This window comes from Oncorhynchus clarkii, chromosome 25, assembly GCF_045791955.1.
Source record: "Oncorhynchus clarkii lewisi isolate Uvic-CL-2024 chromosome 25, UVic_Ocla_1.0, whole genome shotgun sequence".
Taxonomy (NCBI): domain Eukaryota; kingdom Metazoa; phylum Chordata; class Actinopteri; order Salmoniformes; family Salmonidae; genus Oncorhynchus; species Oncorhynchus clarkii.
Genome location: NC_092171.1, coordinates 10,457,006 through 10,472,914, shown reverse-complemented (window position 1 = coordinate 10,472,914; position 15,909 = coordinate 10,457,006). Strand labels below are relative to the sequence as shown.

General features: G+C 45.2%; 1 protein-coding gene across 1 annotated transcript in view; it reads right to left on the bottom strand.

Moving 5' to 3' along the window:
• Positions 1-11,383, bottom strand: part of LOC139384025 (kinesin-like protein KIF26B) — a 172,533-nt gene extending 161,150 nt beyond the window's left edge. The window contains exons 1-2 of the mRNA XM_071128655.1: positions 10,834-11,383; positions 10,033-10,428 (exon numbers count right to left, since the gene is read on the bottom strand). Of these exons, the coding sequence (XP_070984756.1) occupies positions 10,033-10,428; positions 10,834-10,893 (456 nt within the window). The 5' untranslated portion in view covers positions 10,894-11,383. The remainder of the gene's footprint in view (positions 1-10,032; positions 10,429-10,833) is intronic.
• Between the last annotated feature and the right edge of the window lie 4,526 nt (positions 11,384-15,909).

The window sequence follows — 15,909 nt, the reverse complement described above, 5'->3', positions numbered from 1 at the left end:
ACTTTACAGTTGGCACTATGCATTCAAGCAGGTAGCGTTCTCCTGACATTCGCCAAACCCAGATTCGTCCGTCGGACTCCCAGATGGTGACGCTTGATTCATCACTCTAGAGAACGCATTTCCAGTGCTCTCGAGTCCAATGGCGAGAGCTTTACACCACTCCAGCAGACGCTTAGCATGGTGATCTTAGGCTTGTGTGCGGCTGCTCGGCCATGGAAACCCATTTAATGAAGCTCCCGACAAACAGTTATTGTGCTGACGTTGCTTCCAGAGGCAGTTTGGAACTCGGTAGTGAGTGTTGCAACCGAGGACAAACTATTTTTACGTGCTACGCACTTCAGCACTCGGCAGATGTGTTCTGTGAGATTGTGTGGCCTACCACTTCGTGGCTGAGCCATTGTTGCTCCTAGACGTTTTCACTTCACAATAACAGTCCTTACAGTTGTCCGGGGCAGCTCTAGCAGGGCAGACATTTTACAAACTGACTTCTTGGAAAGGTGGCATCCTATGATGGTGCCACATTGAAAGTCACTTAACTCTTCAGTAAGGCCATTCTACTGTCAATGTTTGTCTATGGAGATTGCATGGCGGTGTGCTCAATTTTATACACCTGCCAGCAACGGGTGTGGCTGAAATAGCCACATCCACTAATTTGAAGGGGTGTCAACATACTTTTGCACGCACACACACACACACTCTGTGCAGAAATAAGGGTGACAGCCCAACAGCAGCATGATAATCTAAGATAATGTCATACCAACCACACACACACACACACACACATATATATACAGACCCTCTAGAGTGGGGCAGGGAAGTAAGGGCAGAGGGAGGGAGGGAGGGAGGGGGGGTAAAAGCTTGTAGGGATCTTGTATCCAGCCCTGTGCAACCATGCTGGTTTAAACCGACAAAGTAGGAGCAGCTTACACTCACCTGCTGGGACACAATCACACTGCCCAGTGTGCACGCGTGTGTGTGTGTGTGTGTGTGTGTGTGTGTGTGTGTGTGTGTGTGTGTGTGTGTGTGTGTGTGTGTGTGTGTGTGTGTGTGTGTGCATAAACTGATCGAAGCAGACTGTATTTGGCCTCAAGAAAAGAAATAGAAAAAACACTTGCTTTACAGAAACACACACATTCTCCTTTACACACGAGTACACTCACAGACCCAAATCAATGGAGAGAGGCACACACACAGAAACACACCCACAACCTCACACACAGACACACACCCACAACCACACACACAAACACATACCCACTACCACAATCATACACACAGACACACACCCACACACAGACACACACCCACAACCACACGCGTACACGGCTCATCAGCTGCTGTAATTGATTATTCAGACATGCACTGTCTTGAAATAAGTCCGCATTTCTGCAGTGTTTGGGGCACAGACACACAGGGAGCTGTGTGTGTGTGTGTGTGTGTGTGTGTGTGTGTGTGTGTGTGTGTGTGTGTGTGTGTGTGTGTGTGTGTGTGTGTGTGTGTGTGTGTGTGTGTGTGTGTGTTTCTTCAGCAAAACCCAGTAGCTGGGACAGAGGAAGAAAATGCATTTTCTCCACTTGTTTTTATTTATTTCCGAATACATTAATATATTTGTCATTTTGTTTGAGGAGGGAAATGGAGCTGGCACTCGGTGTTGCCATGGTAGCAATGGCCCAATGTTCCAAATGACACGGCAGGATACATGCTTCCAAACACACAACCAATAAGGTAGACAAGCTGACCCTTTATGGTGCCGGACGAACCTCTCTCTCTCTCTCTCTCTCTCTCTCTCTCTCTCTCTCTCTCTCTCTCTCTCTCTCTCTCTCTCTCTCTCTCTGTCTCTCTCTCTCTCTCTCTCTCTCTGTCTCTTTCTCTCATTAAATCATCCCCAATACACCCTCTCGTCGCCCCTTAATTCATGTCATGAAACATTAACAGAGAGGAGTTTGAATTGGCCTTAAAAGTAGGTCAGAAAGTTTGTGAACCAAACCAGGATTACACACGTTCAATAACACTTATATGGAGGGAAGGAGGAAGGAGGAGAGAAAGGAAGGATAGTCGGGAAAGGAGGAAAAGGGGCAAGGACCTAAGTACAAAGCAGCATCATTATCATGAAAGGCCAGGAGAATGACACATTTACACGCACATATGCACGAACACACACACACACACACAGTTTCCAGTTCATTTAAAGCCCCTGATGACAGAGGCATGGTGTGTGTAATTAGTCATGTTTGCTGGGTGATTATAAGTGTGATTATATGTGTGGGTTTTCTCCTCATACTGTAATAACACAATTAGGGAGGAAAGAGACACTTCCCTCGGCACAGTGTGTGTGTGTGTGTGTGTGTGTGTGTGTGTGTGTGTGTGTGTGTGTGTGTGTGTGTGTGTGTGTGTGTGTGTGTGTGTGTGTGTGTGTGTGTGTGTATGTGTGTGTGTATGTGTGTGTGTGTGTATGTGTGTGTGTGTGTGTGTGTGTGTGTGTGTGTGTGTGTGTGTGTGTGTGTGTGTGTGTGTGTGTGTGTGTGTGTGTGTGTGTTCAATATCAGGCTATTTTCCATCCCTGCCCTGTCCTCGGCTGTTCCACAGCCTCATAAGCTAACTTGTCTTACTTACAGAGTATTGGAGTTAATTAATTCTTTATGCATTTGCATAACCGCAAAAGTCAACACAGAGTACTTGATGCAATCATCTGCACAGTAAGACAGAAATAATGGTGTTCCAAAAAAGGCCCAGCTGCCAGGACCACAAATACAAACTCCATCTAGACACAGTTGCCCAAGAGCACACAAAAAACTATACCTTCCTCAGCCTAAACACAGGTAACTTCCACAAAGCTGTGAACGATCTGAGAGACAAGGCAAGAATGGGCCTTCTACGCCATCAAAAGGAACATCATATTTGACATCCCAACTAGGATCTGGCTAAAAATACTTGAATCAGTTATAGAATCCATTGCCCTTTATGGTTGTGTGGTCTGGGGTCCGCTCACCAACCAAGAATTCACAAAATGGGACAAACACCAAATTGAGACTCTGCATGCAGAATTCTGCAAAAACATCCGTGTACAACCTAAAACACCAGATACTGCTTGCAGAGCAGAATTTGGACGATTCCCATCTAATTATCAAAATCCAGAAAAGAGATGTTCAGTTCTACAACCAAACCTTCCATAATAAACATTCCATAACTAGAAGTGTTCCCTAAGAAAGCTGGTCCTGTTCACAAACAGACCCCACAGAGCCCCAGGACGGCAACACAATTAGACCCAAGCAAATCATCGGAAAACTAAAATAGAATTACTTGACACATTGGAAAGAATTCACCAAAACACTGAGCAAACTTGAATGCTATTTGGACCAAAACAGAGAGTACACAGAATACCTGACCATTGTGACTGACCCAAAATTAAGGAAAGCTTTGACTATGTACAGACTCCGTGAGCATAGCCTTGCTATTGTTCGAGGCTACCATAGACAGACCTGGCACACCGCCCACAAAATGAGGTGGAAACTGAGCTGCACTTCCTATCCTTCTGCCAAATGTATGACCATATTTGTCAAGTATACTCCCTCTCTGGGGCTCTAGGTCACCAGGTTGCTCATTATTACACACACCTGTCACCAGCGCCTCATCAGACTCACCTGGACTTCATCACCTTCCTGATTACCTTCCCTATATCTGTCACTCCCTTTGCTTCCTTCCCCAGGCGTTATTGTTTATGTTCTGTTGTTTCAAGTCTGTACGCTGCTCGTGGTTCGTCTATGTTTGTTTATTTATTAAATGATTCACTCCTTGTACTTGCTTCCCGACTCTCAACGTACACGTTACAATGTTAGAGACACATATTTCCCTCGGATTACACAGACCCACAAAGAATTTGAAAACAAATCCAATTTGAACAAACTCCCAGATATATTAGCGAAATACCACTGTGTGCCATCACAGCAGCAAGATGTGTGACCTGTTGCCACAAGAAAAGGACAACCAGTGAGGAACACACACCATTGTAAATACAACCCATATTTATTTATTTTCTCTTTTGTATTTGAACCAGTTGCACATTGTTACAACACTGTACATTGCCATAATATAACATTTAAAATGTTCTTTTGATTGTAATGTTTACTGTTCGTGTTTGATTGTTTATTTCACTTTTGTTTATCTATTTCACTGGCTTTGGCAATGTAAACATATGTTTCCCATGCCAATAAAGCCCTTTGATTTGAAATTGAATTGACTTGAAATTGAATTGACTTGAAATTGAATTGACTTGAAATTGAATTGACTTGAAATTGAATTGACTTGAAATTGAATTGACTTGAAATTGAATTGACTTGAAATTGAATTGACTTGAAATTGAATTGACTTGAAATTGAATTGAGAGAGACAGAGAAAGAAAAAGGAGAGAGAAAAGTAGAGAAAATGAAAAGAGGGGAGAGGGGGAGAAGTGAGAGAGAGACGAAATGAAAGAGAAGTTGAGAAGTGTGGAGGGTGACACTTCAAAGAGAGAGGGAGCAAGTGATAGTGGAAAAGAGAGTAAAGGGAAAGAGACGGATACAGAAGGAGCCACGAAGAAGTCTGTATGAGAAGCTCTTCCATTCAGCCGCCATCAGCATCCCTCCCTCCCTCTTCCTTTCTCATCCATCCATCCCTTCTCGCTGTATTGACGAAGGGACCTCTTTATATGGTAATGCCTTTCCCACCTGAGAGGCATGAAGAGGACATTAACGCTCACGCTCACACACACACACACACACGCACGCACGAAGGAACGCACGCGCACACACACACACACACAGGCGTGAAGAGCACATTAGCGTTGACTGAGATATGTATGCAGCTCACATCTGTCATATGTCGCTGCCGTAGCAACGGAGGGTGCCACGGTTACGAGAGCGATGATGTGTGTGTGTGTACGTTCGTGCATGCGTGTGTGCGTGTGTACAAGGCTAGGTGGTAATTTACCAACACTGCTGTAATGTAGTGGTACTGTATGTTACAGGGGAGTCCGTAAGAGAAATTATACCTCTCCAAACTGAGATCTGAGCCAGCGACACTCCTACTTGTACATTCTAGCACATATTCCTCATGGCTCACACAAACACACACACATCACACACGCACGTCACACACTCTGATCCACTTTAATGAGCTGAACCTGACTAACCAAGAACAGACCGCTCACCAGCTACGATTTGGGTGTAGGACACACACACACACACACACACACACACACACACACACACAGGAACCAGGACTTGAATGACTTCAGCTTTGGTACCAGATGTGCCTCTGAGCCTCCAGCTACAAATATGTCTATAAAAATCCTCCCATGCGGTGTCACTGACATCTACCTCTTTTTCCCTGACCCGTCTCCTCCTTCCATCTCTCCCTCCCTCCCTCTCCTCCTCCCTCTCCTCTGCCATTATTACTAACATAACCCCTCTAGAGGCCATATCTTGCTCTCTTCACTCCCTCTATTCGTACATTTCTCTCCTTCCTCCCATACATTGTCTATCCCTGTTCTTCTTTGAGAGCCCTCCTCATCTTTCCTCCTGTAGTTGGTTGGTCAGTCATATACCTTAACCACAGCACAGCTAACAAACACATCCACTTCAAAGAGAAAGGAAAAGACACGCAAACACACACACTGTGTGATTTCAGATCTCTCCATTAGAAATAGACAGATGAGGGGGAGGAAAGGAGGAATGGGAAGGGAGAATGGGGGAGGCAAAAGCCCCTTCCTGCTCTGCTGTACCTAGTCATGCAAATTAGGTAAATTAGGCTACACTTATTCCCTCTCTTTCACTTTTTTCTCCTTTGTTCCTTCTCTCCATTGCCCTCCAACCCTGAGCCTTGCAGACACACATGGCAGTGGCAGGTTGCAGCGAGTGACATTTTCCGAACATGGACTCCGTTGCTGCACTCTTCAACTGTGTGGTGTTGTGTGTGTTTCTGTTCCCTGTGTATTGTTTGCGGACGCTCAGCAGAGACTGAGAACCAGGTCTCTCTACAGTGGCTCTGTGAAGGTCATGATTAGCATAGCAATACTCATGTCTGTTGGTTCTGTCAGGGGGGGGGGGGGGGGGGGGGGGGGGTTAGCAGGAGAGGTGATGGATGCACCGTGGCCGCGTCCCAAATTCCACCCTATTCCATACATAGTGCACTGCTTCTGACCAGGTTCCAATGGGCTCTGGTCAGAAGTAGTGCACTATGTAGGGAATCGGGTGGTATTTGGGACAGAACCCGTGTCCCTTGTCTCCTCTGAGAGACCTACTAGCTACCAGCCATGTTCCTGTCAGAACAACAGAGATTTGCCCAGACAACAACCCCTCAAACTCTCTCTCGTCCCATCACTAATAGCTTTGTACGAGCCAGAACAGCTCTGGACATGAGGACCCGAGTCTATTGCAGGGCCCCTTCCATAATAACAGTACTCTTTTTTTTCTTTCCCAACGATGAGAATACAAACTCATCATATCAAACCATTCCATTTGTGTCTCTCTCCTGATAAGAAAGTTGCCCAGCCAGAGAGCTCAAACAGCAACTAAAGTCAGTCAACGTCCCTTTACACCAATCATCAATATGACTGCACTCCAATAATAATGATACTGATGCTGATGATGCTGATGATGATGATGATGATGACTCCGATGATGAGGATGATGACTCCGATGATGATGATGATGACGATAAGTGTCGGCCGTTCCAAATGGCCCGCCGCATATGGCTGCCCTCCAACATTGCTCTGAATGGAAAAGTCTGTTATGTCCGTTCTTTGAATTACAATTCTATGTGGAAGCCTGTGCATTTACCTGCTGAGTGCAATTCACTAGGAGAGTGTCAAACGTTCACCCTGTAATCCACTATAATACTAACATACCCACACTCTCCAGTCAATTACCACTATGTAATGGAGGCTGGGAAAAAGGTTAACTTTATCTGAACCCCCTCTCTCTCTCTCTCTCTCTCTCTCACACACACACACACACACACACACACGACTAAACAGTAAGATTCTCCCACCCTTGACAATACCGCGCTCCATATGACCCCTTCACTAAACCTGCAGCTTCCAGAAGGTGCACATACGAACATCGTGTACCATTTATATTGACTTAATCAACAAGACAGTTCATTGTTCAAGTCAAGATCCTGATGTTAGATAGGGATTTTGCAGGTAGAGACCTTGGGACTATCTGCCATTTTTGTCAAAAATGAGTTAGCCGCATATAATTAATCTTTAGATGGTTCTTCATATGTTTGTGATGTTAAAAAAAAATGTAAGTCAATTGTAAGTGTTTTTTTTGTTTTTTTTTACTAAATCAAACCAAGTCTAAGTTCATTGGTCGCGTACACAGATTTGCAGATGTTAATGCAGGTGAAGTGAAATTCTTGCATAAACCCCTCATAAACCCTTATCTAAGGTCCAATCACAAGCCTGAACAAATACAGAGGGACCAATCAGAACACATCTTTGCAATCTCCCTTTAAGTATGGTCTAGGCTAGTCTGGACAGCAATACTGGCACGCAAGCAAAACTAAACAACACTGTCAGAAACCTTAAATGTTGTCACATCGTTGTTCAGTGATGACAGTTAATAATTAGTCTGGTGAGCATAATACATTTCTTCATGTATTTGAGGATGTGCTCTGACTATCTTAGTAAAATAGTGTAATTCTATCATTTATGTATTCCAATAGCTACAGTTGTCATAAAGAAAGAAGAATTTACTACAAAACAGTTCTGAGATCTGAGATGTGAAAACGTTCATGCTCAATATCTCAGAACTATGCCTTGTGCAGATAGAACCTTATAGTCCCAAGGTCACGAGGTGGTCCCCAACGTTTTTTTGTTTCTCCCAGTTCCCACTATGATTTCAATAGAAATCTGTTCAGTTTCCACTGCAAGTTGACCCTGTGTCTGAAACTTCACCCCTGGTTGTTCGGTCTGATAGGTGAGCTCCTCAACTCCATAAGGCACCTGGGGGAGCGTTCAGCAGGATACAACGTTGTGCAACATTGATTTCAGATAGAAATACACCATGTAGAACAAACACCCCTCTTTGACATTTAGAAAAAGGCAGGGCTGCCCAACCCTCTTCCTGGAGAACTGCTAAATTAGGATTGGGCTGAAAACCTACAGGACAGTAGATCTCCAGGAAGAGGGTTGGGCTGAAAACCTACAGGACAGTAGATCGCCATGAAGAGGGTTGGACTGAAAACCTAAAGGACAGTAGATCTCCAGGAAGAGGGTTGGACTGAAAACCTACAGGACAGTAGATCTCCAGGAAGAGGGTTGGACTGAAAACCTACAGGACAGTAGATCTCCAGGAAGAGGGTTGGGCTGAAAATCTACAGGACAGTAGATCTCCAGAAAGAGGGTTGGGCTGAAAACCTACAGGACAGTAGATCTCCAGGAAGAGGGTTGGACTGAAAACCTACAGGACAGTAGATCTCCAGGAAGAGGGTTGGGCAGCCCTGGAATAAGGGATTGTGTCAGCTCTATTGATGGCATTTCTATCGGCAAAGTTCCACAACTTTTGTCTACTGAACGCGGCCCAGCTGTCTGTTGCTATACAGCACCCCCTGTGTCCCTACTTGGGACTGCTCTGGTCCCTCACTTATAGGCCTACCACTCACTCATCACCTGTGCACTGTCAGCAATGACCACGGTCAGCAACCATGTCTCAGAGCAACCTTCTCTATTGCCAACAAACAGTAGGGCGTGCTGTAGATACAACCACACCGGAATGGCAGACTATGGAGAGAACCCTAGACCTTCAAACACGCTTGTTCTCAAATACAGTACCAGGCTGAAAGAAAATCCAACTTTTATGCACCATGGTTAGGCTGGGCTAGAACGGGGAGATGGTTCAGAGAAAGATTGAGTTTAAGCATAAGGTTAGAAGTTCATAAGCATTCTACATCCCCTCAGAATAGACCCGTGGATGAATGGGCCAATTACGCACATTGGGAGTCAAAGCCGAACTCATTTTAATCGGTTTTAATTGGGATCCCACCAGTACCACCCCTCCCCCCTGCGGTCTTAACGACCCGTGGTCTTTTTACAGCAGCCAGGATCATGACGCGATTCCTCTGTTCGCTCTGGGTTGACTGTACGCGCGCTGTGCCACGCAGAACGCTGCTATTTGTAACCAATTAACACCGTCCCCGCGGGCTGCATTCGTCACTCTGTAGGACCTAGACTCTTGGCAATGCAGATAACTTGGCAAGGCCGCCTAAATTCCGCAACATGTTGGAAAAAAAAACTCAATCGGGCATATAGGCCTATTGTGCTCTATAGCGAGAGAACCCTCTTTACGCACACACACGCGGGCGCGCAAACAATCACACGCGAGCACAGGCACGCGTGCGCGCGCGCACACACACACACACACACACACACACACAAATATACATACATACACACACACCTGCACAGTGAAACGAGTCTGTGCCTCTGACAAAATTCATTTGTAGCATTCATTTATGACAGTGGGAAATACAAATACATAGGTAGCCAAATACCACAGTAAATAACCCAACTATGGACACGAAAAAAACTATCGGCCTAATGGAAAGCATCCATTATATTAATCGCCAAAAAAATGCGTAATGAAGCAAATTGAACTCATTTATTTACATTTTGGATAAAGCTGATGGACAAGAAATCAAATTGTATTATCATATTTGTTTTGGCATAATACCAGTTATAGAACGAGCACCCCGCACAAAGCTGTCTGCCTTTGAACTGAGATTTTCCCATAGGCTCTCTGGCTCTACAGCCCAAGCACAACACAACACAAACAGGGTAGTAGTCAGATTTACCATTATCCAACTCACTATCCAACTCCAACTCACTACTCATATCATGCGTCTTTTACATGGAAACAGAAAACAGTCATGCCATGTATGGAGATGTCAATATTCCCAATATGGTACACCATAGTGATGTCTGATGGTCTTTGCAGAGTTCGCCAGATTCAGAGGATGCTATAGCCGAGCAGCATTGCATATAGCCGGGCTTACCTTGCTGGAGTAGGGGCCGGGAATCAGTAGCTTCAGCGCCTGTCTCTTCAGCTCCGCCAGCCGGGCATTGCAGTGCTCACACCATATCCCCCTCTCTCTCTCAGAACCAGGGGAGCTCCCGCTGCCAGAGCCAGGCGAACCTGTACCGAAACCTGGCGAGCCACCTAGAGACCCAGGGGAACCGGTCCCGATCCCTGGAGATATGGTCCCGGGGGAACCGGAGAAGGATCCCGGGGACGAAGTGCCAGATCCTGGGGAGGGGGTGCCTGTGGAGCTGGGCATAGATCCGGCTCCCTCTGGAGCTGGTCGGCTGCCGGTCCGGGACTCCTCATAGGCCTTTCTGTACCATGTCTCCGGGGAGAAGGAGGTTGATTTTGTCGGGGAGGTGTCGGTAATCTGTTGGGAGCAACATAAAGGCAAGCCTACCTTTAATGGAACATTTAAATTGGGGAGACGCACAATAACGCACTAGTCACTATACGCGGTCTTTGCAATGTTAATAAACGGCACCACAGCCGAAAAAAAACCACGTAGGTCTAAAGTTTGAACACAAATTGCAAAAAAGCATTTAAAAAACTAAAGGTGAGTATGATATTTGCGTTCCCTAACTATAGCCTACTCTCTTCGCCGCAGTAATTAAGTGCCTACCTACACTCAAACCTGTAGCAAGCATACAGTTACTGCTCTGTTGGAATGCATGAGCGCTCATCAGTAGTGCACGACTCACTGTTGTTGTTGCCACAATTATCACTGATATAATCATCCAATCCATTTATACTAGTATTCATTAGAAATACTTACCCCGTATTTTCTGCTCCTGCTGGTCACAGACCTCTCTTTGGTCCCAGACAGAGAAGTCATGTTGAAGGTGAGGAGATGGGAAGGGAGGATTGGGGAGAAATAAATCTCGGTTGTTTTACATCCAAGAAGACCAAATAGATTTAAATTAATTCCACGCCCCTCCGCGCTTCTCAATCATGAACCAATATCACACAGATTGGGTATCCATATAGCCTACTGTATTCAACCATGAAAAACAACGACCTAACAGTAAGTCCACTCAAATTGATCCAATAGGCGCAATAATTAGTTCCAATCCACGGTCTCCTTTAGCGACTTGAAAGTGGAGGACAGACGGGTTTCTCTCTCTGGGAGCGGCGAAGTGCAGCAGGCAAGGCGGTAGCAGAGTGAATTCTGCCGCTGCCGCACAGGCTCAACGTTGAGACAGTGGGGACGCCGCGTCTGCAGCGCTATAGCCCACACCACAGTCCAAGGCAGAGCAGAGGCACAGCCGTGGTATTCCTCTGGCTGTCTGTACGCCTGCAAACTGCAGGAGGCTCCGTGCTCATCTGAAGGCAGAGGTGCAGACTGGAGAGAGTGGCGCTCACATCTGGCTGGGGGAGGGTCCTCTCTGCCCCCTCCTCACTGGCCGACCAATACCGTATCAATGCTTGGTTGACTGACAGGTGGCAGCTAATTTCCTATGTCAACTTTTGGAGGGGGTAAATGCTGACTAGGGAGTAAGGTAGTAACAGATGCGTAGCCTATGATAGACAATGGTTGCAAGAGAGTGATGTGCATTAAAAAGGTACCTGGATCAGGGGTGTGCTATGTATAGTTGGATCAAAGAGGTTTAGGCCTAATCAAGAATATCATTCAGAATTATCATCATCATCACCACCACTACCACAGAAACGAGGTATATTTCTAAGCAATAAGGTAGTATTAAATCATTCACTGGAGAGGTTTTACACAAAACACAATCACTCAACTTAAACCCCCCCCAAAAAAGCTTGAGTTTATTGTCCTATTCATGAATAGTCTCGTTCAATTCATTTGTGTTTCGCATTCTGAGGATAATGCACATAGGGGATGCTGGTGGTGTCATGTTAATGAAAGCATATTGCTGCTGTGATTTATGGGATTGACACAGCCTGGGGTTTTGATGTTGTTTGTGGATGCACAGCGCCATCTGGTGTCACTGCATGGCCTAGCACAACAGATGAAGATAAAACAATGTTTTATGTCACTGCAAATATTTACAATACCTCAATATATTCTGTATCAGATTTTGAATCTAGAACAATACAACAATTAGGCAAGATGATGGTTACATTTGTCATTATTCCCAGAAGGTGTGAGTGTGTGAGTGTGCGTGCATGCAAGAGTGTGTATGTGTGTGTGTGTGTGTGGGGGGGGGGGGGGGGGGGGGGGGGGTGTTTGTGTGTGCATGTGTGTGTGTCTGGGGTCATCCACGGTCATCATGCTAACAAAGTCTTTGTAGACGATGGCGTTCTTGGCAGGTTCCAGAACAGCTGACAGAATCTCCTCCATCTCCTGCTGGGTGAAGAGCTCTCCTGCACAGAGGAACTCATAGGAACAATAGATCTTTATTCATCCATTATACAGACACAATCACAACTTTCGATAACACAGTACCAAACACACCATAAACGCACACAACACGCTGGGAGCAGCACGGTGTCCACCACAGAACAGCCAGCCCCTGCAGTTTAAAGTGAGCCTTGCTCAAAGTCACAACGGCAGTAGGTGGCTCCTGAGATAGTGATGGCAGTTGCCTTTATAACTTTCAGGCTACCGCCACCCCTTAGCAGGGTTTCTCAATGTTGATTCTGGGGACACACTATTTGCTGAATGTCACTCCAGCTGAGCATCTGTTAGATACTAATAAGTGCATCTGCTTGGTCGAAGGGAACCAGCAAACTGGAAGTGACCTTTTCTTGAAATATGCTCAGAATTAATACTGTAGTCAACCAGAGACTATATTGCTGATCTGGGGGATATCATCATATCATGTTTGTACAGTAGATTGTTATCTGTCAGTAGCTGTCAAAATCTTTGACCACTGGAGGGCATGAGTACTGTAATATCACCTTGCTGTAATCAAAGAACACATTAATGTTAATACAAAGTGACAAGATGTGACAGATTTGTGATTTCGGGCCAATGATTCTGTGGTTTTCTATGTTGCTTCCACATTACCTGCCTGTGTCAAGTACTTTGTGACTCGTTATCTCCTCCGGTTCCAAATGTCCCTTGTTCAGCTGATCTGATGCAAAGTGAACCCAAGGTATGGTCCTAAACAGTCTATAAAAGAAGGAATCTAACGTAAGAGCCTACAGTTTACATACAGAAACAAAACAGGCTACATACAGAAGCAAAACAGTCTACTTACAGAACTTAGACAGTCTACAACATATAAACCACAAGATAAGAATGTATACAATCTACATTTAGAACCTATACAGTCTGCAATAGAGGGAATTAACCCAAGATAACCAATACAGTCTACATTCAGAACCCATACAGTCTGCAATAGAGGGAATTAACCCAATATAATCAATACAGTCTACATTCAGAACCTATACAGTCTGCAATAAAGGGAATTTACCCAAGATAACCAATACAGTCTACATATACATCCTCAAAGGCCTGGAGCAGCAGGTCCTCAGGGATGGGCCAGAACCTGCATACCTGCACACACACGCACGCACACATACACACACACACACACACACACACACACACACACACACACACACACACACACACACACACACACACACACACACACACACACACACACACACACACCGGTGTGCTGCAGTTTCTTTTCCAAACTGCAGCCTATAGTGTAGAATACATCTAGCATGGTTGGTAGTGTTGTGTAGGATGAATACCTTCTTTCAGGAAGCAGCATATGGAAACAGGCTGAGGAGGACTATTACAGTCATATGGTTTCATTTGAACCTCTCAGATGTATTACATTCCATGACAGTGGTTAGGATGTACACAGGATGCCACAAACACACAGTCACAACACAATGGACATTCTTTTCAATGCAGTTTTATTCTCCAGATCTGGGTGACTATGTATGGGGCACATGAAACAGAGTGTGATGGGTAAGCCTGTCTGAGAGCTGAAGTCTTGTGTTAGCTCCCAGAGCCTGTTAGGTGGTGCTGACTGTCAGAGTGGTGAGAAGTGGGCAGGGTGTGTTAGGCTTGAGTTAGTTAGAAGGACACACCCTGTAAACATGACACAACTCAACACAATGTTTATCAAACCATTATGATCTCCCCTCTCTCTGTCTCTCTCCCTCTCTCTCTCTCCCCTTCCTGTTTTTCTCTCAAGCCCCACCCATCTGTTGTCCGCATCTCCCTTCCATCTCAATGACTCCTCTGTGTCCTGTGTCTCAATCTGTTTTTCATTATTGTTTACTTTGGCCCTGCTCTGTTTCTCCTCCCCCTTTCTCTCTCCGTTTTGTCATCCCCCTGTACTTTTTCTTCTCTCTCTCCAGCCTGAGGCTCAGTGGACATAGGAAGTAGTTAAGTGTTGTTGGAGTGTCTCTCAGATAGTCTGTTACTCCTCGGGTGCTTATAGAAACAGTCTGGACCACACACACACCTTTAACACAATCTCATACAGAACATCCCTGCAAGTAAGTGAAATATATCAATCACATCATGTTTGTATAAGGTGTCACAAAGTGCCACGCCAGTGACAGGCAGACAGTTAACAGAAGTGTTATCCCATACTAAGACCGGGTAGTAAAAGGTGGGAGTGATTATGCCTGTTTCATCAGCGAGCTACAACCTTGTTTCTTATCTTTATAGTGAATCCCACCTCCTTCTGGACACACGTACTCTGTCTATATTTGGAGTAAGACACTGATCTAAGGTCAGTTTTGCTATGTGTAAGAACAGAGGCAGTATTTTTCTCTGGTAATTCAGGAATAATTTATATATTTGTATTTCTTAATTATTACATTTTTTCAGGGGGTGTTGCAGCACCCTCAGCACCCCTACTTCCCGCAGCTATGTGTAAACCTGTTAGTAGGCCTGGCCATATCTGTGATAACTTAGGTCAGGAATAACCAGGGTGAATTTAATGAGAAAAAAATCCCTCTGGAATTGATCACTGTAAAATAACCAATTAAGGCCAATGTTGCCACTTAGCCTTCCATAGCTACACTATATATACAAAGGTATGTGGACACCCCTTCAAATGAGTGAATTCGGCTATTTCAGTCACACCCGTTGCTGACAGGTGTATAAAATTGAGCACACAGCCATGCAATCTCCATAGACAAACATTGACAGTATAATGGCCTTACTGAAGAGCTCGCTAGAGCTGCCCCGGTCAACTGTAAGTGCTGTTATTGTGAAGTGGAAACAGAACGGGACCGCCGAGTGTTGAAGCGCGTAGCATGTAAAAAATAATCTGTCCTTGGTTGCAACACTCACTACGAGTTCCAAACTGCCTCTGGAAGCAACGGCAGCACAATAACTGTTGGCTGGGAGCTGCATAGTGTCAACTGTAAAGTTTGGTGGAGGAGGAATAATGGTTTCGGGCTGTTTTTCATGGTTCTGGCTAGGCCTCTTAGTTCCAGTGAAGGGAAATCTTTTAACGCTACAGCATACAATGACATTCTTGACAATTCCGTGCTTCCAACTTTGTGGCAACAGTTTAGAGAAGGCCCTTTCCTGTTTCAGCATGACAAAGCCCCCTGTGCACAAAGCGAGATCCATACAGAAATGGTTTGTTGAGATCGGTGTGGAAAAACTTGACTAGCCTGCACAGAGCCCTGACCTCAACCCCACCATCGCCTTTGGGATTAATTGGAATGCTGACTGCGAGCCAGGCCTAATCGCCCATAATCAGTGCCTGACCTCACTAATGCTTCCCAGAAGAGTGGAGGTTGTTATGGCAGCAAAGGTGGACCAACTCCATGTTAATGCCCATCATTTTGGAATGAGATGTTCTACGAGCAGGTGTCCACATACTTTTGGTCAAGAAGTGTATGTGTATACCAGAGGCGCATCTCTAGCATAAATATTGTTACTGTCGGAAGGTGC